We start from the raw sequence: 27,672 nt of genomic DNA, 5'->3' as shown, positions 1-27,672 counted from the left end.
TCTGTCGAATGGATGTATGTTGGTAACATTAGACCATGATTTATTTGGGCAACTTATCTGGAAACGTAATGGTTTGCTTAAATACTTCAGGGGGTCTCACAAATGTCTGCCTTAAAAACGTAGACCAGGGCTGCAATCATCTCAAGGCGTGATTGGAAGAGGATCTTGTTCTAAGCTCACTCATGAGGATGTACACTAGCATGTTCACTCATGAGAAAAACCACACTGCCTGTTGTGAGGGCAATCTCATATTTTCTCCTTTATGACCTCTGATCACTTTAACGTCTTCAGCATCTGCTCACGGGCAGCAAAGAACCCAAAACATACCAGTCATCTTTGAATGAAAGATCTGGCAAGGATCAATACTTCTCTACTTTGGTTGCACAGTAGACTCACCTGAGGTGCTTTGCAAATTCTTCCTGCTCATGTCAAACTCCAGTCCAATATGAAGCCAAGATTGACTGCCAGTGACATGCATTCTGTCCCATAACCTGCATTAATAGATGTGATTGATATTAAAATTTTGTGGACAATGGACAACTGTGGAAAGGTTTGAGAATTGTGTGTATATTAAAAAAGAGATAATTGTGCATTTCTCCAGGATGCCTGTGTTATAGCTGACAAATACAGAAGATTCCACATCTGTTATAGGATTCAATTGTGCAGCGGTTTTGACACATGTAGAATCCCACAATATTCCTTCCATCCCTTTAAAGATGTTCCAAATGAAGCAACATTCAGATATGAAAAACCAAAAGGGATAAAAGCCATGAGAGCTACAAATATTATGTGACCAAAGGGGGATACTTTCTAAATCTAGATGTTTGGTTTTCAATCTTATCTAATCCACAGACAAAACAACACCACCACCAACAACAAAAACAACAACAAAAACAGCCCAGGTATTGAGATCAGGCTGTTCTACTGAGGGACCTACAAAAAACCCTCTTGATGTCCCTGGTCCTCGGGCTGTAGATAAAGAGCTTCTGCATGAGGTGGTCACCACAGTGCATACCACTGAGGCCACCACACCTTTCTTGGGGAAATATCAGACACTTGAATCGAGGTACAGCCCCAAGGCATGCTCCATAAAATGAGAAAACACCTGACAGTGAGACCCAGTGGTGGAGAAGGCTTTATACATCCCACCTGTTGACAGGACTCTCAGAATTGTGGAAACAGTTTGAGTGTAAGAGAAAATGATCCCTGAGAGTGGAACCCCACCAAAGACGGCACCAATAAAATACATTAATATGTTGTTGGGAGAGGTATTGTCACAGACCAGCTTGAGGAGCTGAGGAGGGTCTCAGAAGAAATGAGAAATTTCCACATTTGTACAGAAAGTATGTTGTCACGTGATTAAGCAGTGAGGCTTGGAGTCCAGAAAACTGATGAAGAAAGACAACAAGACCAACAAGCCACAGAAGCAGTGTGTCTCTATGACCACATAGTGCAGGTGATAACAGGTAGCTACAAACCAATCGCAGCCCATCACAGTCAGGTGTGCACTGTCCAAGCATGCAACAAGGTTTTTAAAAGACATCTGGGTCAGCAGCACACCTAGGAGATGACTCTGCTGTGAGTTTGGATGTCCACGATCATCTTGGGCACCACGGTGGAAATGAAACAGATGTCAGCCAAGGACAGGTTAGAGAGGAAGAGTAACTGGGGGCGTGAGGTGGAGTCAGAACTGACGGCCGGAACGATGAGCAGGTTCCTGAGCACCGTGACCAGGTACGTGGACAGGAACAGCCCAAAGAGGAGGGGCTGAAGTTCTGGATCCTCAGAAAGTCCCAGGGGTAGGAATTCCGTAGCTCCTGTTATATTCTGTGATTCCAAATGGTAGAGACACCTTCTGGAAAATAAACAAGGGTTGGTACATAGGAAACATTCAGGCACCCATCAGTGTGTCTGTATTGTGTATTCAAGCAGTTCATAAGTAAAGCACTCACATTTGAGGACCTGTAGCACTGCTTTTCAGTTGTGGAAACACATTTTTCTTAGAACCCTCTCCTTCTTAGTTTGCTCCATTGACCTGTTTCTGTAGACCTCCCATTTGGAAACATTTGGACGAAGAATTTACAGGAGTGAGGATAGATACTTAGAGATTTAAGAACTTCTTAAACACACTAAACTATTAGTTCCCTCCTTTGAAGGAAACATAAGAAATAAGAAATAGTCTTCTCCCTTAAAGAAAAAAAATTGTTCCATTGAAAGATATTAATAAGCAGTCAAGTGTCCTTTATTTTATCCAAATGCAATGCATTAAATTCCCTCGTGGTGAACCATTTACAAAGACTGTATAAGAGCCATGTAATAAAGGGTCTAACTCCATTTTTCTGGATGTTTGAATACTGATAGCTTTTAAGCCCCATGCCTCCCTTTTCTCCTTCTGCCCAATGCTTTGGCAAGTTGATAAGAAGCCTCAGGGTTCCCCTTTCTGGCACCGGCAGGAGATGCAAACCACACAAGTCTGTGCCTGCATGTAGGACCTCCCATGCCAAACCTACTCCCTAACCACAATGAAAACCTCAAGCCAGCCACTTTCATGCCACTTGAGACCAGCTTAGGAGCTGTGCTGTGCTGGGCTGTATTTATTGGGTCCTTCTGGCTCTCTCTTATAGATCTAACTGACCTCATTTAAAAGTTTCTACCACTACTTGGCACAGCCCAAAGCACAAGCTGGCCAGAGCCAGCAGCTCAAAGTGCAGGGCAGCCACCAGGCAGCAGCACCAGTTAGCAGCCAAAGCAGGAGAAGAAATACCCCGGTGGTGGGGGTTGTTGTCTGAGTGCCCCACTTCCTACATCAAGGGTTGTGGACACTCTGCAGAGACAGGATGGACTCCCACCCAGAATTTGCTTTGGATGCTGAGGCTGATAATGCCACACACTCAGGAGAGTATAAAAGTTTTATTCCTAGTATGAGGAACTTCTTGTCTGGGGCAGCATAGCATGGCTCCTAAGCTGGTCTGAAGTGGCATGAGAGTGCAAGGAAAGTGGATGTCTTGAGGTTTTCAAGCCTGTCCTCCTCGCCCGGCTCGGCTCCTCACTGAATCTTCCCACTTGCTTGCCCTGGCGAGTGGCTTCCCGGGGCCTGTAGGCCGGCCTCCCCTCCCACTCCCTCCGAGGTACTCTGGCGGGGCTGGTGGCGTGGGGCATCCCTGGCCAGCGTCGGGAGGGCAAGGAAGTACGGGCTGGGCCGACTGTCACTCCACCATACCCTGGGCTCCGGCCCCGGTAAACTTCCTGTTACTGGGAGGCAGATACCATCTCTGCGGCCACCAGTTTGGAAAAACGCCTAACTGATTTCTGGTTAGGAATAGTGTGGTTGGAGAGTTCCCAAGTTCGCTTGAACCTGCCGGAGAGCTGACTGCAGGCGGGCACTGGACTCGTCCGGGCTGAGGGGATACAAAGGTGAACCATGTGCTGTGGGCTCCTCCCCCGAGGAGCTCACACTCTGGTGTGGGAGATAAGACAAGTACACAAATAACCGCAATACCAGGAGGAAGGTGATAAGTCCCGAGAAAGATCTACACAGTGCTACAAAGGCACCCAGAGCGACCGGTCGTCGGTGCCTAGCAGAAACCTGGTAGACTTCCTGGGCAATGCGGTGCCGAGCAGGGTCTTGAAGGCCCAGCTGATAGACAAGGGTTGCAGAAGACACGTCCCAGCCCAGCCCAGTGCGCACAGAGCGGGGAGTCGTCTGGTTAGGGAGGCGGAGACTCGTCAGAAACCACATATCCTGTGGGGTCGCAACTGTATGATCCAACAGCCCGGGCCAGAGAGCACAGAACAGGGAGAAGTCCTGCACAGGAAGTGGAAGCTCAGCAGAGACCACAAACCCTGCGGTACCGCCCCATGATCCAGCAGCCCAGCAGAGTCCATGCTGACCAGAGAGGTGGCTCCCCGGAGAGGCCCAAGACCTGAGGCAACCACACACACACAAGGCACTAGAGGCCAACTGAGCATTCACGGAGGTAGCCATACCAATTTGGCAACCACAGCAACATCTTAGTTAGTCAATAGTCTCAAACCGGTGGACTGTGAAACCCCCTGCCACAATGAATGAACATCAAAAAAAAAGATACCAGAAATACAAAAAATCAAGAAAGTACACCACCAAAAGTTAATAAATCTCAAACTCTAGGTCCTATAGAACAAGAAGCCCTTGAAATGACTGACAAGGAATTTTGAGTGATAATTCTAAGGAAACTGAATGAGATACAAGAAAACTCAGCTAGACATCATGATAAAACGAGGAAAAGTATACAGGACCTGAAAGAGGAAATGTACAAGGAAATCAATGTCCTGAAAAAAAAAGTAGCAGAACTTGCCGAACTGAAGAAGTTATTCAGTGAAATAAAAAACACAACGGAGAGTTTAAGCAGCAAGCTTGTCGAAGTTGAAGACAGAACCTCTGAACTTGAAGATGGGCTGTTTGAAATAACACAAGCAGACAAAAAGAAAGAAAAAAGAATCAAAGACATTGAAGAAAACCTGAAAGAGATATCAGACAACCTTAAGCGCTCAAATATCCGAGTCATGGGTATTCCAGAAGGGGAAGAAAATGGAGATTCCATTGAAAACATATTCAACAAAATAGTGGCAGAAAACTTCCCAGGTATAGGAAAAATCACAGATCTTCAGATCCAGGAAGATCAACGATCTCCAAACGTATTCAACCCAAAAAGGCCTTCTCCAAGACATGTTATAGTCAAATTGGCAAAACTCAGAGACAAAGAGAGAATCTTAAAAGCTGCAAGAGAGAAGCGTCAAATCACCTATAAGGGAGCCCCAATCAGGCTAACACCAGACTTTTCATCACAAACCCTAAAAGCTAGAAAGGAATGGGATGATATATTCAAATTACTAAAAGACAAAGATTGCCAGCCAAGAATACTCTACCCTGCAAGGCTATCCTTCTGAAATGAAGGGCAAATAGTATATTTCTCAGACAAACAAAAACTGCGGGAGTTCACTACCACACGACCACCCTTACAAGAAATCCTCAAGGGAGTACTGGGTTTGGTTCCTGAAAAATAACTACCACTGCCATAAAAACCCAAGAAAAATCAAAACCCACTAGTATAATAAAAATGGCATTCATGAAGAGAAAACGAACAAACAAAAACACCATCTATAACCTAAGGAACCAACAAACACAGAAACCAAACAGTAAATCAGAAAGCAAGGAACAAAAGACACCTAAGACCACCAAACAACCAATAAAATGCTAGGAATAAATCAACACCTTTCAATAACAACTCTTAATGTAAAAGGCTTAAATTCCCCAATTAAAAGACACAGACTGGCTGACTGGATCAAATAGGAGGACCCAACTATATGCTGCCTTCAAGAGACCCACCTCACCCATAAAGATTCACATAGACTAAGAGTGAAAGGATGGAAAAAGATTTACCATGCAAACAGAAAAGAAAAACGAGCTGGAGTAGCTATTCTTATATCTGACAAAATAGACTTTAAACTAAAAACCATAAAAAGAGACAATGAGGGACATTGTCTTAATGATAAAAGGACTTAATGATAAAAGGACTGATCCATCAAGAAGACATAACAATCATAAATATGTACACACCCAATGTTGGAGCAGCCAGATTTATAAAACAAACTCTATTAGACCTAAAGAAGGAAATAGACACTAATACCATAATAGCAGGGGACCTGAACACCCCACTGTCAATATTAGACAGATCATCTAGGCAAAGAATCAGTAGAGAAACACAAGATCTAAACCTTACTCTAGAATAATTGGAATTGGCAGATACCTACAGAACATTCCATCCAACAACCTCAGAATATTCATTCTTCTCCTCAGCACATGGATCATTCTTCAATATAGATCACATATTAGGTCACAAATCAAGTCTCAATAAATTAAAAAAAAATGGAATTATCCCATGTATTTTCTCAGACCACAATGGATTAAAACTAGAAATTAATAACAAACGAAACTCTGGAATCTATACAAACACATGGAAATTAAACAGCATTCTACTTAATGACATATGGGTCCAAGAAGAAATCAAGCAGGAAATCAAAAAATTTATTGAAACTAATGAAAACAATGATACATCATACCAAAACCTGTGGGATACTGCAAAAGCAGTATTAAGGGGGAAATTTATTGCACTAAATACTCACCTCAGAAGAATGGAAAGATGGCAAGTGAAAAACCTAACACTTCACCTTAAAGAATTAGAAAAACAAGAACAATCCAAACCTAAATTTAGCAGATGGAAAGAAATCATTAAGATCAGAGCCGAACTGAATGAAATTGAAACCCAAAAAACAATACAAAAAGATCAATGAATCAAAAAGTTGGTTTTTTGAAAAGATAAATAAAATTGACAAACTATTAGCACGGCTAACAAAAAAAAAAAGAAGAGAGAAGATTCAAATAACAAAAATTAGAAATGAAAAAGGCGATATTACAACTGATTCATCTGAAACACAAGGAATTATTCGAGACTACTATAAACAACTATATGCCAACAAATTTGAAAATCTGGAGTAAATGGATAAATTTCTGTAAACACACAAGCTCCCAAAACTGAACCATGAAGACGTAGAAAACCTGAACAAAGCAATAGTAAAGGAGATTGAAGCTGTTATCAGAAGGCTCCCAACAAAGAAAAGCCCAGGACCAGATGGATTTACAGCAGAATTTTACCAAACATTCAAAGGGGAATTGACACTGATTCTTTACAAACTATTCCAAAAGATTGAAACAGACGCAAATCTCCCAAACTCATTCTATGAAGCAAACATCATCCTGATACCAAAACCAGGTAAAGATATAACCAAAAAAGAAAACTACAGGCCGATATCCTTGATGAATATAGATGCAAAAATCCTCACTAAAATACTAGCAAACAGAATACAGCAACACATATGTAAAATTACTCACCATGATCAAGTGGGATTCATCCCAGGGATGCAAGGTTGGTTCAACATACGCAAATCAATAAATGTGATACACCATATTAATAAAGTCAAACACAAGGACCATATGATCATCTCTACTGATGCTGAAAAAGCATTTGATAAAATTCAGCACTCATTCATGACAAAGACCCTCTATAAGTTAGGTATAGAGGGAAAGTATCTCAACATAATTAAAGCCATATATGCCAAACCCACTGCCAATATCATCCTGAATGGGGAAAAGCTGAAAGCTTTTCCTTTAAGAACAGGAACTAGACAAGGATGCACACTCTCACCACTCCTATTCAACATAGTGTTGGAAGTACTAGCCAGAGCAATCAGAGAAGAGAAGGAAATAAAGGGCATCCAGATTGGAAAAGATGAAGTCAAACTGTCCCTGCTTGCAGATGACATGATCCTATATATCGAACAGCCTAAAACCTCTACAAAAAAACTCTTGGAATTGATCAATGATTTCAGCACAGTAGCAGGATACAAAATCAACACACAAAAATCAGTAGCATTTCTTTTCTCCAATAGTGAACATGCAGAACGAGAAATCAAGAAAGCCTGCCCATTTACAATAGCCACCAAAAAAATAAAATACTTAGGAATTGAGTTAACCAAGGATGTGAAAAATCTCTATAATGAGAACTACAAACCACTGCTGAGAGAAATTAGAGAGGATACAAGAAGATGGAAAGATATCCCATGCTCTTGGATTGGAAGAATCAACATAGTGAAAATGTCCATACTACCCAAAGTGATATACAAATTCAATGCAATCCCCATCAAAATTCCAAAGACATTTTTCTCAGAAATGGAAAGAACTATCCAGACATTTATATGGAAAAATAAAAGACCATGCATAGCCAAAGCAATGATGAGCAAAAAAAATAAAGCTGGAGGCATAACACTACCCGACTTTAAGGTATACTACAAAGCTATAATAACCAAAACAGTATGGTACTGGCATAAAAACAGACACACTGACCAATGGAATAGAATAGAGAATCCAGAAATCAACCCACACACTTACTGCCATCTGATCTTTTACAAAGGCACCAAGGCTATTCACTGGGGAGGGGACTGCCTCTTCAGCAAATGGTGCTGGGATAACTGGATATCTGTATGCCGGAGAATGAAACTAGACCCATACCTCGCACCATATACTAAAATCAACTCAAAATGGATTAAAGATTTAAATATACACCCTGAAACAATAAAACTTCTTAAAGAAAATATAGGAGAAACACTTCAGGAAATAGGACTGGACACAGACTTCATGAATATGACCCCAAAAGCATGGGCAACCAAAGGAAAAATGAACAAATGGGATTATATCAAACTAAAAAGTTTCCGCACAGCAAAGAAACAATTAACAGAGTTAAAAGACAACCAACAGAGTGGGAGAAAATATTTGCAAAATATACATCTGACAAAGGATTAATATCCAGAATATGTAAGGAACTCAAACAACTTTACAAGAAAAAAACAAGCAACCCAATTAAAAAATGGGCAAAAGAGCTAAGCAGGCATTTCTCTAAGGTAGATATACAAATGGCCAATAGACATATGAAAAAATGCTCAACATCACTCAGCATCCGGGAAATGCAAATCAAAACCACACTGAGATACCATCTAACCCCAGTTAGGATGGCTAAAATCCAAAAGACTATGAACGATAAATGGTGGCGAGGTTGTGGAGGAAAAGGAACTCTCATACATTGTTGGTGTGACGGCAAAATGGTGCAGCCTCTATGGAAAATGGTATGGAGGTTCCTCAAACAATTGCAGATAGATCTACCATACGACCCAGCTATCCCACTGTTGGGAATATACCCAGAGGAATGGAAATCATCAAGTCGAAGGTATACCTGTTCCCCAATGTTCATCGCAGCACTCTTTACAATAGCCAAGAGTTGGAACCAGCCCAAATGTCCATCATCAGATGAGTGGATACGGAAAATGTGGTACATCTACACAATGGAATACTACTCAGCTATAAAAATGAATGAAATACTGCCATTTGCAACAACAAGGATGGACCTCGAGAGAATTATATTAAGTGAAACAAGTCAGGCACAGAAAGAAAAATACCACATGTTCTCATTTATTGGTGGGAGCTAAAAATTAATATATAAATTCACACACACACACACACACACACACACACAAAACCGGGGGGGGGGCGGGAAGAAGATATAACAACCACAATTACTTGAAGTTGATACGACAAGCAAACAGAAAGGACATTGTTGGGTGGTAGGGTGGAGAGGGAGGAGGGAGGGAGGTTTTGGTAAGGGGCAACAATAATCAACCACAATGTATATCGACAAAATAAAATTAAAAAAAAAAAACTTAAAAAAAAAATGTGTTCTCCTTCATTTTCCTCCATATACAAACCCTTGTTTACTTTCCAGAAGGTGTCTCTGCCATGTGGAACTACAGCATCTAACAGGAGTTATGGAATTCTTCCTCCTGGGGCTCTCTGAGGATCCAGAAATACAGCCCCTTCTCTTCGGGCTGTTCCTGTTGATGTATCTGGTGATGGTGCACAGGTACCTGCTCATCATCCTGGCCATCAGCTGACTCCCACCTCCACACCCCCAGGTTCTCTTCCTCTCTAACCTGTCCTTAGTTGACATCTGTTTCATTTCCACCCTTGTCCCCAAGATGATTGTGGACACCCAAACTCACAGTAGAGTCATCTCCTATGTGAGCTTCCTGACTCAGTTGTCTTTTTTGATCCTCTACGGATGCATGGATTGTCTGCTTCTGACTGTGATGGCCTATAACCAGTTTGTGGTCATTTGTCACTTCCTGCAGCATTGGTCATTATGAACCCTTGCTTCTGTGGCTCTTGGTATCTTTTCTCATTAGTCTTTTGGACTCCAAGCTATACTGCTTAATCAGGCCACACTGTACTTTCTGTACACATGTGAAATTTTCTTATTTCTTCTGAGACCTCCTCACCTTCTCAAGCTGACCTGTGATGACACCTCTACTAACAACATATTAATGCATTTTGTTGTTGCCATCTTTGGTGGTGTTCTACTCTCAGGGATCATTTTCTCATCCTCAAATTGATGCCACAATTTTGAGAGTTCCATCAACAGGTGGGAAGCATAAAGCCTCCTCCACCTGTGGGTCGCACCTGTCAGTTTTTTTCTTATTTTATGCATCAGGCCTTGGGAGGTACTGCAATTTGACTGTCTGACATTTCCCCAAGAAGGGTGTGGTGGCCTCAGAGACATACACTGTGTTGGTCACCTCATGCTCAGGCCCTTTATTTACAACCTGAGGATCAGGGACATCAAGAAGGCTTTTTGGAGGTCCCTCAGCAGAACAGCCTAATCTCAGTACTTGGGCCAGTTTGTACTTTTAGTCTGTGGGCTAGAAAAGATTGCAAAACAAAATATCTGGAGGTGGTATGCATGCCTCTTTGGTCACATAACATTTGTAGCTCTTGTGGTGTTTATCCCTTCTGATTTTACATATCTGAATGTTGCTTCATTTTGAACATCTTTAATGCGATGGAAGGAATATTGTGGGATTCTACATGTGTCTAAACCACTGCAAAATTGAATCCTATAACACCTATGGAATCTTCTGTATCTGTCAGCTATAACACAGGCATCCTGGAGAAATGCACAACTCTCTCCCTTTTAATATATGTGCAACTCTCAACCCTTTCCACAGTTCACATCCATTGTCCACAAAATTTTGGCCCTGATCACATCTATTAATGTAGGTTATGGGAGAGAATATGTGTCACTGGCCTTCAATCTTGAGTACATTTTGGAAGTAAGTGGTGAGCTTTAAAACTCCTCATCCTGGGGTCCCGCCACCCAAAATTCAGATTTAATTGGGCTGGGGTTTGGCATGAGAATGAAGGTTTTGAAAAGCACCCCAGGTGAGTCTATCATGCAGCCAAGGTGGAGAACTGCTGGTTTTGTGGGACCTTTCATTCAAAAATAACTGGCATGTTTTGGGTTCTTTGCTGCCCATGAGTATTTGCTGAGTATCTTAAAGTGATTACAGGTCATAAAGGAAAAAACATGAAAGAGTTTACCCTAACCACAGGCAATGTAATTCTCCTCATGAGTGAACATGCTAGTGAACATCCTCATGAATGAGGTTACAATCAGATCCTCTTCTAACCATGCCTTGATAGGACTGTGGTCGACATTTTGAAGGCAGACATTTGTGAGATCCCCTCAAGTATTTAAGCAAATCATTGTCTCCAGATAAGTGCATCCAAAGAAATAGTTGTCTAATGTACCAACATACATCCACTTGACAGAATTAGAATATCATGCCAAATGGCGAAAACCATACATCTACAACACAGAAAGTCTAACACCCCCAACAGGACTATAGAGAGAAAAATGGAAGTTCTCTTTAGAGACATGAGTCTTAACTGAGAAAACAGGTATTGTATCAGAGTCTTCATTTATAAGACCAAATTATCTACAAATTACATGAGTAATTCTGTGGACTGGCAGATATAAAAGTCCCATATTACTTTGTTTAATTAAAAAAAAATGAACCTGAATTTTATAACATACCTGAAATATGGAAGTCAGAATTGAGAATTAAAAAAAAAAGTGATTCTCATTGAAATTGTGAGTAGGATAATGGTTATCAGAGGGGAGAAGTGGTGGACTAACAGGTCCTGTGCTCTCTACTCATGTGAATCACTGTGCAGGATATGCATGTATCAAAACAACACATTGTACCCCACAAATATGTATAAGTGAAGGTTAAAAAAAGTGAGGAGCATAGGGAAGGCTTTTCCTGACAAGAGGAAAAGCCCAGACCCTTTTCAGTACATTTGCTTTTCTTCTTTTCCTTCTCTATTAATCTTAACAAGTCTTTGGAGATTGGAATCACATGGATCAACTTGATTAATTATGAGCTCTGTGCATTGAGCTCCCAAACTTACACAATTATAAATATCCACTCATGCCTTCCAGCCCTTCAGGTTTCCAGTTCCAGTCCAGTCAGCTCCATATCTCTGTCTCCTCCCAGGTTCATCGTCTGCTCAGGAAGCACATGTCTGACTGTGTCTTCCTGCCAGTCCTGAGGACGGAGCCTGAGCCATCATCACGCACCAAGCAGGGAAGGGGAAGTGGATCCTCACTTCATGGTTGTGCCCCAGCAGAGACACAGTCCAGCCCCGTAAGTGCTGGGGGAGACACTGAATGCAAAAGGGACTGGAGGAATTTGCTTGCTCACCACCAGGAGCAACGGGACAATTTGGGATAGTCAGATGGAAGGGCTCCAACATGTAAAGTTTCAACTCAGATGCCTGTAACATTAATTTTTTTTGGTGCTGCTGGGGATGCAAGAGCTCTCATTCACAATTTTGCTTTCTTCCCCAATGATTCTAGCTTCTGTAGACATCTGTCCCACCAGACCAGGAAATAGGTTTCTCTAAACTATCCCCTAAGCACTCAAAATGATCATGAAGGTCATAATGATAGTAATAATGAAAGAATGAAAGTAACCACAATATTGTGAACCTATACCTATGGCTTCTCAGTGCCAGTCTATTAGCTGTTTTTTTTTTCTTTTTGAACACTTAAAAAATAAGTTTTTATTTTTATCAAGGTGACACAAAACCATACTTACCCTAAAATGAAGCACCACTAATAATCCTACGATGGAGCACCTAATGATACGCGACGCAGGTCTCGTGCCCTGTACCCCTTATTCCACCCCTTCACCCACCAGAGGCAATATCTTTCTATTCTTTTTACTATTTTTTTTCTGACACATATTTCTATATTTCTGGAAAACTTCTTATATTGATATTTCTGGATTTACCGATTTTAGACCCTACTACTAACTTCTTGTCATGACAAATGAAACTTAGCTTTTTATGCTGCTTGTTACCTTTCATGTGCGTGACCACTATGATTCCTCCAAAAAAAGCAACTCACATTATGGTCACTTTACAGTTGAGGATAAGAGCACAGCATTTTAATGTAATTCTTACTAGATCCTAGGGTAGAAAGGGGTTGAAGTCAGGTCTGAATTCAGATGGTGAGACTCTATTCACCGGGCACCTAGACCCAGTGCAGGATCAGCCACAGGGAGAACAGCTGTGGTCACAGGGGGGAATCACAGAAAGGGTTGGTACATGATAATTCAGGGCCGATCTCTCTCTTGCTTCTGCTCCTAGAGTTTGCCTCATCTGTTCACTTTCTCCTTCATTTTGGTAGTTTATCCCCTCTTGATCTCCAGGGAAGACATTAAGTAAGTGTCAGGTTCCATTCTTAGTTAGAACACAGAAAACTTTTAGAAGATGTATTTTGGAAACTTGAGATAGACCTCTAGTCTCTGCTTAAATTCTCTGAACTATAGGAAAACTGGGTAAAGAAGTTCAATGTATGGCCACAGAAACCCATCATTTGATTTTCTCTTTTCTTTTTAATTAAGAAATAATAATTGAGTATATTTATGGATTCAATGTGTTATAATACTATATTTGTGCATTGTGGAATAATTACATCAAGTTAATTAACATGTCCATCACTTCACAAAATTTTCATTTTTTGTGGTGAGAACATTTAGAGTTTTTTTTTTTTATCATGGTAATACTTAGGTAACATAAGAATTTTCATTTTAAATGTTTTTCAACATACAATTGCATGGAATTAATTACATTCACAAGGCTGTGTATCCACTACCTCTATCTTTTTCCAAAACTTTTTCATCATCCTAAACATAAACTGTTCCAGTTAAGCAACAACTTCTCAGTTTTCCATTCCCCTTGTTACTGGTAATCGCTAATCTACTTCTGTGTCTGAAAAAAATTTTTCTGTTTTGTTTTTATTTTTCTTAATTAATTCATGATAATTGTATATATTTATGAGTATAATACGATATCTGGGTACATTTACACTGTGTGCAATGATCATATCAGGCTATTTACCGTATCTATCACCTCAAACATTTATCACATCTTTGTCTTGGGAACATTCAACATCTTCTGGACTAGCTACTTGAAGTTATATAATAATTTGTTGTTGGCTGTGTCTCCCTATATTGCTATAGAGCACTAGATCTTATGCTTTCTACCTCTCTACAATTTTGTATCCACTGACAACCCTCTCCCCATCCTTTCCTCCCCCCTCCCCTTACCCCTGTCTAGCAATGACTATCCTACAATCTACTTCTCTTTACTTTACTTATTTGACACAGGGCATCTGGGCACCTCTTAGAATCTCTGAGCCTCATGGTCATTTGAGTTGATCTCCAGTAGATACAATGTACTGAGTAAGAATAAAACATAATTGGAACTAAAATATGTGAAGTATTCATATAGTAGGGGAAAGTGAATTTTAGGCACTGTTATTATTTCTTACTAGGCTAAACACTGTATCATTCAGCTAAAATATCCAGTCCCTCCTAAGTTTGGTTTTTCCCAGATCTTTGAGAGAATATTTTATTTTTGTGGTTATATAGGTTGATTCTGAATGCATGGAGGAAAACAACTGAGTCTCATTCATTTCTGATTCACCAGAGCCTGTACTTTGCTTGGCACAGAGCAGAATACAGAAACAACAATCTCTTTAGAATATTGAATAGTCCCTTCCTTAGTTCACAAAAACAGAGCACAGGCGACAGGACTTTCACACACCGGGTGGACTCCTGTTTGTGTTATCATTACTTTCAGTTCTGTCTCTAGGACTAGACCAAAGACAAAATAGTGCTTGTGTGTATGTATGTCATGGATTTTCTTTAATTTTTTTGTGGGTGGCCAGTGCGAGGATCCGAACCTATGACCTTAGCATTACAAGGCTGTGCTCTAACCAACAGAGCTAACAGGCCAGCCTATGTCATGGATTTTCTATGGGACTTATCATTTCCGGTTTAATAGAAACTTACAACAATCAATTATAAAAGAAATTATAGTTTTTCATAAAAAGAAAGGCAAAATAAAGAGGGGGTGAGAGGAAAGGAAGTAAATCTTATTGCATTTACTGAGACACATTTTAGGATTTTCTTTCATTCCATGAACAAGTTCCCTTGGATGTGACAGGCTTCTATTTCTCTGCTTATAATAGAACAAAAGCCCTTTAAACCGTTCCTGGGATTGTATTTCCTCTATAAACCTGTTGCTCCAATAGTGATTCTACATCTAATTTAAAAAATATCAATTGAATACTAAGTGGCAAACCTCTATTAGGTGAGACACACACATCCTAGAGATAGTGTTTATTCCCTCATTTTCAGACAAAGACTACCTGAACCAGCCCAGAGAGATTGAGAGAATTACACACACTCTACATCTAGTGAATAAGGGATATGGACTCAGACAAAGGACTCCTGACTCTTACCCCAGGGCTATATCCCCTCTACAAACATGACTGTTTTCTTTTCAAACCTGTTTTAGTCTCAGATGAGCAAAATGAGGTAGAAACATCCATTTCTTTTTTTAAAAATTTAATTTAATTTTAATTTATCAATATACAATGTAGTTGATTTTCATGTCCCTTTACCCCCCTCTCCCCCCCACCCATCAACATCATATCTGTTCACTTGTCTTAACAAGTTCAAGGAATTGTGATTGTTGTGTATTCTTCCCTGCCTCCCCGTTTGTATATATTTTAGCTCCTACAAATAAGTGAGAACATGTGGTATTTCTCTTTCTGTACAATGGAATTCTACTCTGCTATAAAAATGAATGAAAAACTACCATTTGCAGCAAGATGGATGGACTTAGAAAAAATTATATTAAGTAAATTAAATATCCATTTCTTCTCATGGGATTTGGTGAGTTTATGTGTGAATTAGGGGAGTGAGCCAGGTGGTTTACAGGGACCTTATCACATGAGTATTGTGCATCATAGGGTTTTTTATTAACAGTGATGCATTTTTGAGCCCATTGTGAAAATCTGAGATATGCAAATAGTATTCCCAATACAAAATGGAAATTTTCATGTTCATCTATCATGGAAAGACCATGGTAGACAGAGTTCAGGGATCTTTCTTAAAAATAAGAGCATTTTTTTTATTGTGCCCAATTTTCTATTGGGAAAACAGATGTAGGTAATTAATATTAAAATGTAACATGTATTAATTTTTACAATGCAAACTACTATCATTTATGAATATATGTTATAGAAATTTTCAATTGTGTGACATGGAGAGAGGCACAAAAATTTTCTGAGCTTTTCTGTAATAAAAAATTGAAAAATAATTTGAAGTTCATCCTCAGGTAATATTATGCATCATTTAAAGTGTGAAATGGATGTATGTACTTCACACAGAGACTTAAAATACAGGATTGTGGTAAAAGAAACAATATGCTCAGAAAACAATATGTGTAGTGTGATAACATTTAGGTAAGTTTTTAAGAAAATTATTTATAGATACACAAATCAATTTTAATAGCATGGAAACATTGAAAGGAAATTACATCCAATAAATTCACAAGAATATTTGCCCATGGGCAACTGCGATGCAGGGGAATGTGATCATGCAGGGTTAGCAAAAATCCTCATTTTATTGGTAATAAATATGAGTTCTGAAGCAAGTATTACTAAGTATTTCTATTCCAATATGAGAGTGGGAAATAATGGTAGTAATAATAATAGGTAACATTAATGGAGCATTTACTACGTGCCTCTAGACTCTTCTTACTCTAGCTGGTATGTTAGTATTATCAAAGGACTTACATATAGTGATTCTGATTTAATTCTTTCTAGGCTGTGGCCAGAGCGTCAGTGAATTTTGTAACATTGACAGGTAGTTATAATGATCAATCAGCATTGAGAACCATTGTCTAAGCCCTTTAAATTTATTACTTAATTTAATTTCATACAGCAATCTTATACAACAGGCCCATTTAACATACCCATTTTAAAGATGAACATATAGGGCTCCAGACAAATAGTATCAGAGGCTCAGGATTGAGCCTATAAATGAAAGATCATTTATATGCAATTATAAAGAACACTGGTTTACAGTTAGAAAATTAGGAAAACAGTAGTTTAACTTGAATTCTCTCTTGACAGGTCCAGAATTAATATCAGATACATACCTTACACGTTTCTTGGCTCAATTACAACAGGAAGGTTATTCTATACTTGTTGTTAAGGGTGATCTGCCAGATTGTGAAGATGACCAACTACTGCAGATGCTCAGGGTCCAACATATGCACTGACCAAAACCTATTGAAGAAAATTAGCACAATTAAAAGAGGAGAGAGTCCATAAAACTGACCTAGAACAAGTCTTAGAAGCAAATTATGGGTCAGGAATATTAGATAAAGATGAGGAGGATTTGCAGAGGGCTCAAGTCAACAAGAAATTGACATGGAAGATGAAGAAGCAGATCTCCACAGGACTATTCAACTCCGTGTGCAAGGTAGTTCCAGAAACATATTGCAAGATATTCCACCGACATCAGATACAAATCTTACTTTGGAAGAGCTGCAGAAGAGAAGAGAAGCCTATTTTGAAAAACAGCAGCAGCAGCAACAACAGCAGATAGATCCATCAGGACAGGTCTCACATTCATGTGAAAGACCGACCACAAGTTCAGGAGCACTTGGGAGTGATCTAGGTGATGCTATGAGTGAAGAAGACATGCTTCAGGCAGCTGTGACCATGTCTTTAGAAACTGTTAGAACTAATTTGAAAACAGAAGGAAAAAAATAATGCCTTAATAAAATCATTTAGATATTCACACTTTCCAACATTATCCTGTGTGATTACAGCATAGGGTCCATTTTGGTAATGAGTCAAAGAGAACAATGTTCAACAGAGGAAATAAGACTTTTAAGCAGTTTGCAAACAAAATGATGAGAAATTGGAAAAATGTGTCAGTTATAGGACTAAATAGTGATCCTCCAAATACTAGCCAAAGAGGCATTCAGTAATTAAAAAAAAAAAAAAAAAAAGATGAGCATGTAACACCAAGGTCAAGGGTTTGGATTCCCATACTGGCCAGCCACCAAAAAAAAAAAAAAAAAAAAAAAAAAAAGAGAGAGAGAGAGAGAGAGAGAGAGAGAGAGAGAGAGAGAGAGAGAGAGAGAGAGAGAGAGAGAGAGAGAGAAAACTACCTGGGTATTTTTCCTTTCTATTTTCTGTCCTTTTTCCTTTTGAAGTTTCCTCAGACTAAATCATGTTATGACTTGCCACGAGAAATGAGGACCTGAGTTACCTTCACTAAGTAGGTGAAGTTAGGAGAAATGCAATCCCTTTATAAGAAAGAATTGACTTGCAAAGCTTCTAAGCGGGGGTAAAAAGGCTAATTTAAGGTTTTGGATCTTGTGTTGGTCCTACATTTCTCAACCATACATAGGAAGCTTGGATTGGAAGAGAGAACACTTCACAAATGTTTAAGATTAGAAATATATATATATTAATTGGTAATGAATATTCATGAGATACAATGCTGATTGTCACCCCTTGTGCCCATGATATGGGTATCAGATTCATACTGGCTGTATACTCATTACCACAAATTGCATTTGTACCTCATGTCCCCTATGCAATTATTCACAAACTCCCCCCCCACACCCCTTCCCCCCACTCCATTTTGTAGCCCAAGGAATGTTCTCTCCTTCTTCAAGTCTATGCACTACTGTGGTCTTTCTTTCCTTCCTTCTTTCTCTCTTGGCTCCTACGTATGAGTGAGTACATGCGGTATTTATTCCTCTGTGTTTTGCTTATTTCACTTGACATAAGTTTCTCCAGGTTCATCTATGTTGTTGCAAATGGGAGTATTTCATTCTTTTTAAGGCAGAGTAGTATTCCATAGTGTATATATACCATAGTTTCCTTATCCAATCATCCATCAATGGACATTTAGGTTGGTTCCATGTCTTGGCTATTGTAAACAGAGCTGCAATGAACATGGGCATGCAGGTGTCCGTTTGACATGATGATTTCCATTCCTCTGGGTATATACCCAGAAGTGGGATTGTTGATCATATGGAAGATCTGTCTGTAGTTGTTTGAGAAACTCCATACTGTTTTCCAAAGTGGTTGTACAAATTTACAGTCCCACCAACAGTGTAGGAGTGTTCCTTTCTCTCCACATCCTCACCAGCATTTGTTATTCACCATTTTTTGATTATAGCCAGTCTAACTGGGGTGAGGTGGTATCTCAGTGTAGTTTTAATTGGCATTTCTCTGATGACTAGTGATGTTGAGCATTTTTTCATGTACCTGTTGGCCATTTATGTGTCTTTCTTTGAAAAATGTCTATTCAGCTCCTTTGCCCATTTTTTAATTGGGTTATTTGGCTTTTTACTATAAAATCATTTGAGTTCCTTGTATATTATGGATATTAGTCCCTTGTGAGATGCATAGTTAGCAAATTTTTTCTCCCAGTCTGTAGGTTGTCATTTCTCTCTGATGTGCAGAAGCTTTTTAGTTTGGTAGATACCCATTTGTTTATTTTTTCTTTGGCTGCTTGTGCTTTTGGGCTCCTCTTCATAAAGTCTGTGCCCAGACCTAGTTGCTGAAGTGTTACACCCATATTTTCCCTTAGTGATTTTACAGTTTCGGGTCTTATACTTGTCTTTAATCCATTTTGAGTTGATTTTAGTATATGGTGAGAGATGCATATCTAGTTTTATTCTTCTGCATATGGATATCTAGTTTCCCCAGCACCACTTGTTGAATAGGTAGTCTTTTCCTCAAAGTAGAGTTTTGCTGCCTTTGTCCAATGTCAGATGGCTATAAGCCTGACAGGTGATTTCTGGGTTCTCAATTCTACCCGACTGGTCTGAATGTCTATTTTTATAACAGTACCATGCTGTTTTAGTTACAATAGCTTTGTAGTATAATTTGAAGTCAGATAGTGTTAGGCCTCCAGATTTATATTTTTTGCTCAGGATTGCTTTGGCTATTCGGGCTCTTTTGTTTTTCCATATGAATGATAAGATCGTTTTTTCCCTTTCTGTGAAGAATGACATTGGTATTTTGATAGGGATTGCATTGAATCTGTAGATCACTTTGGGTAGTATAGACATTTTCACATTGTTAATTCGTCCACTCCAGGAGCATGGAATATCTTTCCATCATTTTGTGTCTTTAATTTCTTTCAAAGTGGATTGCAGTTCTCATTGAAGAGGTCTTTCAACTCCTTGTTTCATCGATCCCTAGCTATTTTATTTTTTTTGTGACAATTGTAAATATGATTACTTTGTTTATTTCTCTTTCTGTTAGTTCATTATTTTAGTAGAGATATACAACTGATTTGGGGGCATTTATATTGTATCCTGCAACATTACTGAAGTTATTGGCCAGATCTAGGAGTTTTTTTTAATAGAGATTTTATTTTTTCTATATATAATATTATGTCATCTGCAAAAGAGACAGTTTGATTTTATCTTTTCCAATCTTGAAACCCTTTCTTTCCCTTGCCTGATTGCTCTGGCTAGTAACTCAAGTACTACACTAAATAGAAGTGGTGAGAATGGGCATCCTTATCTTGTTCCTGTTCTTAAGAGAAAGACCCTCAGTTTTTCCCATTCAGGATGATACTGGCAGTGGGTTTGTCATTAATGGCTTTTATTGTATTCAGATACTTTTCTTCTATACCTAATTTGTTGAGAGTCTTTATCATGAAAGGATGTTGAATTTTGTCAAATGCTTTTTCAGCATCTATTGAGATAATCATATTGTCTTTGTCCCTGAGTTTGTTGATGTGATATATCACATTTATCGACTTTTGTATGTTGAACCATCGTTCCATCCCTGGGATGAATCCTACTTTATCATAGTATATAATTTGTCAAAAATTTATTATGAATATTCATGAGATACAAAGCTGATTGTCCCCCCACCCCATGATGTGGTGGCCAGATTCATACTGGGGGCATACCAATTACCAGAAATTACTTTTGTACCCTTTATCCCATTCCAATTATCCCCCAATATTACTCCCCTTCCCCCTCTCCTCTCAACTCCAATTTGTAGCCCTAGGAATGTTCCCTCCCTCTGTTGGGTCATGGCTCTACTGTGGTCTTTCTTTCCTGCCTTCTTTCTCTCTTAGCTCCAACATATGAGTGAGCACAGGTGGTATTTATCCCTCTGTGCTTTGCTTGTTTCACTCAACATAAGTTTCTCCAGGTTCATCAATGTTGTTGCAAATGGGAGTATTTCATTCTTTTTTTTTTATGGCAGAGTAGTATTCCATAGTGTATATATACCACAGTTTCCTTATCCAGTCATGTATTAATGGAAATTTAGGTTGGTTCCATGTCTTGGCTATTGTAAACAGAGCTTTAATAAACATGAGAGTGAAGGTATCTCTTTGACATGATGATTTCCATTCCTCTGGATATCCAGATACCCAGAAGAGGGATTGCTGGATCATATGGAAAAGATTTATGTATAGTTGTTTGAGAAACCTCCAATTTGTTTTCCAAAGTGGTTGAACTAATTTACAGTCCCACCAATAGTGCAGTAGTGTTCCCTTCTCTCCACACCCTTGCCAGCATTTGTCATTTGCTGTCTTTTTGATCATAGCCAGTCTAACTGGAGTGAGGTGGTATCTCAATGTGGTTTTAATTTGCATTTCCCTGATGACTAGTGATGTTGAGCTTTTTTTCATATATCTGTTGGCCATTTGTATGTCTTCCTTTGAAAAATGTCTATTCAGCTCCTTTGCTCATTTTTTAATTGGGTCATTGATTTTTTTTAGTGTATAATTGCTTGAGTTCTATTTATATTCTGGATGTTAGTCCTGTGTTGGATGCATAGGTGGCAAAAATTTTCTCCCACACTGTAGATTGTCCTTTCACTCTGTTGATTGTTTCTTTTGCTGTGCAGAAACTTTTTAGTGTGATATAGTCCCATTTCTTTTTTATTTTCTTTTGCTGCTTGTGCTTTCGGTTCATGTTCATAGAGCCTGTGCCCTGATCTAACAGCTGAAGTGTTTCACCTATATTTTCCCTTAGTAATTTTATAGTTTCGGGTCTTATACCTAGGCCTTTAATCTATTTTGAGTTGATTTTACTGTATGGTGAGAGATGCATATCTAATTTCATTCTTCTGCATATGGATATCCAGTGTTCCAAGCACCACTTGTCGAAGAGGCAATCTTTTCCCCAATATAGATTTTTGAGGCCTTTGTCTAATATCAGATGTTTATAAGCCTGAGGAGTGATTTCTAGGTTCTGTATTCTACTTCACTGGTCTGAATGTCTATTTTTATACCAGTACCATGCTGTTTTGGTTACAACAGCTTTGTAGTATAATTTGAAGTCAGGCAGAGTTATGCCTCTGGCTTTTTTTTTTTTTTGCTCAGGATTGCTTTGGGTATTCAGGGTTTTTTCTTTTTCCATATGAATGGTAAGATTGTCTTTTCCCTTTCTGTGAAGAATGTCATTGGTATTTTGATGGAGATTCCATTGAATATGCAGATCACTTTGTATAGTATAGACATTTTCACAATGTTAATTCTTCCAATCCAAGAGAATGGAATAACTTAGCATCTTTTTGTGTCTTCTTTAATTACTTTCAGAAGTGATTTGTAATTCTCATTGTAGAGGACTTTCACTTCCTTTCTTAAATTGATCCCTAGGTATCGTATTTTTTTAGTGACAATTGTAGATAGGCTTACTTTATTTCTTCTGTTAATTCAGTATTTGAGTATATAAATGCTACTGATTTCTGGGCATTTAACTTGTATACTGCAACATTACTGATATTATTATCCAGCTCTAGGAGTTTTTTGGTAGAGTCTTAGGTTTTTCTGTATATAGCATCATTTCATCTGCAAATAGGGAAAGTTTGACTTAATCTTCTCCAATTTGTATTCCCTTTATTTCTTTCTCTTGCCTGATTGCTCTGGCCAGTACCTCCAGTACTATGTTTAATAGAAGTGGTGAGAGTGGACATCCTTGTATTGTTCCTGTCCTTAAGGGGAAGGCCTTCAATTTTTTCCCGTTCAGAGTAATACTGGTGGTGGGCTTGTCATAAGTGGCTTTTATTGTGTTAAGATACTTTCCTTCTATACCTCATTTGTTGAGAGTCTTTATCATGAAGGAATGTTGAATTTTGTCAAATGCCTTTTCAACATCAATTGAGATTATCATATGGTCTTTGTCTTTGAGCTTGTTGATGTGATGTATCACATTTATTGACTTTTGGGTGTTGAACCATCCTTGCATCCCTGGGATGAATCCCACTTTATTATAGTGTATAATTTTTTAAATATGTTGCTATTTTCTAAATGCTAGTATTTTGTTGAGGATTTTAGCATCTAGGTTCATCAAGGATATTGGCTTGTAATTTTCTTTTTTTGTTGTGTCTTTATGTGCTTTTGGCGTCAGAGTTATGTTGGCCTCATAGAATGAGTTTGGGAGAATAGCATCTGTTTCAACTGTTTGGAACAGTTTCATGAGAATTAGTATTAACTCCTCTTTAAAAGGTTAATAGAATTCAGCTATAAAGCCATCCACCCAGACTTTTCTTTGTTGGACAATTGCTAATTACTACTTCTATCTCCTTGCTTGTTACTGGTCTGTTCAGGTTTTGTATCTCTTCTTATTTCTATCTTGGTAGTTGGTAGGTGTCCAGAAACTTATTGATATCTTCCAGATTTTCATATTTGTTGTCATACAGTTGTTTATAATATTCTCTAATGATTCCTTATATTTCTGTGATATCAGTTGTTATTTTGTTTCTCATTTTTGTTATTTGGATCCTCTCTCTTCTTTTTTTTGTTAACCTAACTAATGGTTTGTCTATTTTCTTTATATTCTCAAAAAAACAACTTTTTGTTTTGTTGATGTTTTCTATTGTTTTTGGGTTTCTATTTCACTTAGCTCTGCTCTGATCTCAGTTATTTCTTTCCATCTACTGCCTTTAGGTTTCTATTGTTGTTATTTTTCAAATTCTTTGAGGCATAGTGTTTGATCATTTATTTGAAGTCTTTCCATTCTTTTGATGTGAGCATTTATTGCAATAAATTTGCCTCTTAGTCCTGCTTTTGCAGTATCCCACAAGTTTTTGTATCATGTATTTTTATTTTCATTAGGTTCTAGAAATTTTTTGAATCCTGTTTAATTTCTTCTTGGACCCATAGGTCATTGAGGAGCCTATTATTTTGTTTCAATGTTTTTATATAGTTTCTAGAGTTTCTCTTATTATTAATTTCTAATTTTTGTCCACTGTGGTCTGAGAAGATACTTGGAATGATTTCAATTTTTAAAAATTTGCTGAGACTGGATTTGTGACCTATTATGTGGACTATCCTGGAGAATGTTCTATGAGCTGATGAGAAGAAATTATATTCTTTAGTTATTGGGTGAAATATTCTGTATATATCTGCCAGGCCCAGTTGGTCTAAGGTGTTGACTAAATACTGTGTCTTTTTGCTGAATTGTTCCCTGGAAGATCTGTCCCATATTGAGAGAAAGGTGTTCAGGTTATCCACTATTAATGTATTAGCGCCAATTTCTTTCTTTAGGTCTAAGAGTGTTTGCTTTATATGTCTAGGTGCTCCAGTGTTGGGTGCATATATATTTATGTTTTTTATGTCTTTTAGCTGGATAGATCTTTTAAACATTATGTAGTGTCCTTCTTTGTCTTTTAATGATTTTCAGTTTAAAGTCTATTTTGTCTGATATCAGAATAGTTACTCCTGTTTGTTTTTGGTTTCCATTTGCATGGTATATCTTTTTCCATCCCTTCACTTTTAATCTATGTGTGTCTCTATAGGTGAGGTGGGTCTCTTAAAGACAGCATATAGTTGGGTTAAGCTTTTTAGGATTAGTAATATTTTTAAGGAATTTTACCAAACCACCACAAACAAAAAATAAACCCAGCTTCAGATAGTTCCCTGGGATTATGTAGCAAAAATAGAAAAAACCCTGCAAATAATAAAAAATAGGCACACAGTATTCATTATTGTTTTAACATTGGTGTATTATAAGTTAACACCATGTTCAGAATCACTGATGCCGTATGATTTTGTGCATTTAAGGAAAACAAATTCATCACAATGTGAAGTCTATGTACACCCACTTTGGAAGCACTGGTTCACCAAAGACAAATATTTATGTATTTGAGTTATGTATGAAAAGACTTTTACAAGACAACACACACATTTGAATGAGCACTTATATCAATGGAAGATGGATGTCATAAAATTAAATAATGATAAAAACTCATGAGGATAACTGGCATAAAAAGTGCAATGTGATTATGAACTTCTGATCTTGGATTAGAATCTAGTTCATGTGGTTTTAGTTCCTCTAGGGATCCATTCCAAATCAAGGATTTTTTTTCTTTTTTGAACCTGATTCTTTTTTTTTCTTTCTTTTTATGGCAATTTTAGTTTTGCATAGAACAGAAAGTACAGATAATTCCCATACCCTCCATCATCCCACATATATAGTTTCTCCTACTATTGGTGTATTACATTAGTGTGGTCCATTTGTTATGATTATGAATCAATTTTGATATATTATTACCTTAATTTTACACTAGGATTTCCTTTTTGTATTGTACCTGTCTATGAGTTTTGGAAATGCATAATGTCATGTATTTATCATTACAGTATCATACAGAATAGTACTGCTGCCACCCAAATCCTCTGTGCTCCACCAATTCATCCTTCCCTTCCTCCATCTCTTCCTCATCACAAAAATCAAGGGGATTTCTTATACTGAATTTAGGTAAGATAAAGTACTACCGACTGCTTCTTAGTGTCCTGTAGTTAGAATAATTTTTTTTTCTTGTAGAGAGAAGCATATTTTGTATTTCATAAAGTCTCTTCAAAAGTAGGGGCCTGATATTTTACTGTTTTGATGAATTTTTTTCTTCAAATTGTCCTTCCTCCTCTGACTTTTGGGGCTCAGTGTCTCCAAAGTGGGTGTATATAGGAACAGGTGAACAGCACAGACACTAATAAGGAAATAGTTCTCAGACACCTATCATTTCTTTGTGGTGAGAATGTTTGAAAGCCTCCATTCTTGCTATTTTGAAACGTACAGTATATTATTGTTAACTGTAATCACCCTACTGTGTAATGGAACACTAGAACTTATTCTTCCTACCTAACTGTGACTTTGTACCTGTTGACTGATCTCTTCCTATCCTTCTTTCCCCATCCCCTTCCTAGACCCTGGTAACCACTACTCTACTTTCTACTTCTATGACATAAACATTTTTAGAACCCACATATGACCCCATAAATATGTAGAATTATTATGTGTCAGTTACAAATAAGTGAACATATTTTTAAAAAGAGTTTTAAGAAGACTTTACACCTGAGAAATATTGCTGAAAGTAACTAGGTGTATGGTCCTCAAGTGTGAATACTTTTCTTGTAAATTGCTTAGCTAGGTGACTCTACACTTTTGTGTGTTCCAACACTGTCTTCTTTGTCATAAGGTGTTCCAGCAACATGGAATCACGGAATCTAACAACTGTCTCGGAATTCCTCCTCCTGGGACTTTCAGATGATCCAAAACTGCAGCCCATCCTCTTTGGGCTATTCCTGTACATTTACCTGGTCACAGTGCTCGGGAACCTGCTCATCATCCTGGCCATCAGCTCTGACTCCCACCTCCACACACCCATGTACTTCTTCCTCTCCAACCTGTCCTTGGCTGACATGGGTTTCAGCACCACTACAATCCCCAAGATGCTGGTGAACATCCAGGCACACAGCAAATCCATCTCCTATGCAGGCTGCCTTACTCAAGTATCCTTTTTTTATTTTCTTGGATGTTTGGACAATCTAATTCTTGCTGTGATGGCCTATGACCGGTTAGTGGCCATTTGTCACCCATTACAATATCTGATCATCATGAACCTGCGCCTCTGTGGCTTGTTGGTCCTAGTGTCTTTTCTCCTCAGTCTTTTAAACTCCCAGATGCACTGCTTGATAGTGTCACAACTTACCTTCTGCTCAGATGTGGAAATTCCTCATTTCTTCTGTGACCCTCTTCAACTCCTCCACTTTGCCTGTTCTGACACCTCCACTAATTACATATTAATGTATTTTCTTGCCGCCATCTTTGGTGGTGTTCCAGTCTCAGGGATCCTTTACTCTTATGCTAGAATTGTTTCCTCTATCCTGAAAGTCTCATCAGCAGGTGGGAAATATAAAGCCTTCTCCACCTGTGGCTCTCACCTGTCAGTTGTTTGCTTATTTTATGGAACTGTCCTTGGCATATACCTCAGTTCAGTTATTCATTCTCCAATGAAGAGTGTGGTGGCCTCAGTGTTGTACACGATGGTCACTCCCATGCTGAACCCCTTTATCTATAGTCTGAGGAACAGGGATATCAAAAAGGCCCTGTGGAGGATTATTAACAGAACAGCCTAATCTCAATACCAGTGCTGTCTGTTTTGATTCATAGGAGTATTAAAGGCAGAAATATCAACCATGGGCAACAAGGAATCCTGAATCTGCCCTTGTGTATATTTACCCATAAGACTCTGATTTCTGTTTGCACAATTGTCTCTGTTAAAGTAAAGTGGATCAACCACTTAAGTGACAGTCACTCCCAGATTATACATAGTACATCAGTACATCTGTCTCTCTTTCCTTTTCTATTACTCAGGTCTCATAAGTCATGAGCAGTCTTGTTTTCTACCATTGCAAAACAATCAAACCTCTTTCATTCTTGTTATTTCTTTTCTCTATACTTTTCCTCTAATTTTTTTCTACTTGTTAGGAGTATCTAAAACTCTACCTGTAGGACCAAGACATTTCCTAAACTCTTCGTCCTTAATG

The 27,672-nt window shown here is 38.4% G+C and overlaps 1 protein-coding gene and 3 pseudogenes across 1 annotated transcript; 3 read left to right on the top strand and 1 right to left on the bottom strand.

Annotated features, from left to right (window-relative positions):
* Nucleotides 1–841: 841 nt before the first annotated feature.
* LOC134387574 (putative gustatory receptor clone PTE01) lies at nucleotides 842–9,384 on the bottom strand (annotated as a pseudogene).
* Nucleotides 9,385–9,411: 27 nt separating this feature from the next.
* Nucleotides 9,412–10,165, top strand: LOC134387573 (putative gustatory receptor clone PTE01; annotated as a pseudogene).
* Nucleotides 10,166–11,913: 1,748 nt separating this feature from the next.
* LOC134387572 (ataxin-3-like) lies at nucleotides 11,914–17,621 on the top strand (annotated as a pseudogene).
* An 8,680-nt stretch (nucleotides 17,622–26,301) lies between these two features.
* On the top strand, nucleotides 26,302–27,261 carry LOC134388400 (olfactory receptor 7E178-like). Its single transcript, XM_063111406.1, has one exon. It carries the CDS (start codon nucleotides 26,335–26,337, stop codon nucleotides 27,259–27,261), a length of 927 nt encoding a protein of 308 aa, XP_062967476.1. The 5' UTR covers nucleotides 26,302–26,334.
* The last annotated feature ends 411 nt before the right edge of the window (nucleotides 27,262–27,672 follow it).

This window comes from Cynocephalus volans, chromosome 10 (genome assembly GCF_027409185.1).
Source record: "Cynocephalus volans isolate mCynVol1 chromosome 10, mCynVol1.pri, whole genome shotgun sequence".
In the NCBI taxonomy this organism is placed as follows: domain Eukaryota; kingdom Metazoa; phylum Chordata; class Mammalia; order Dermoptera; family Cynocephalidae; genus Cynocephalus; species Cynocephalus volans.
Note: the sequence above shows the minus strand (reverse complement) of the source record. Positions and strands in the feature narration are given on the sequence as shown.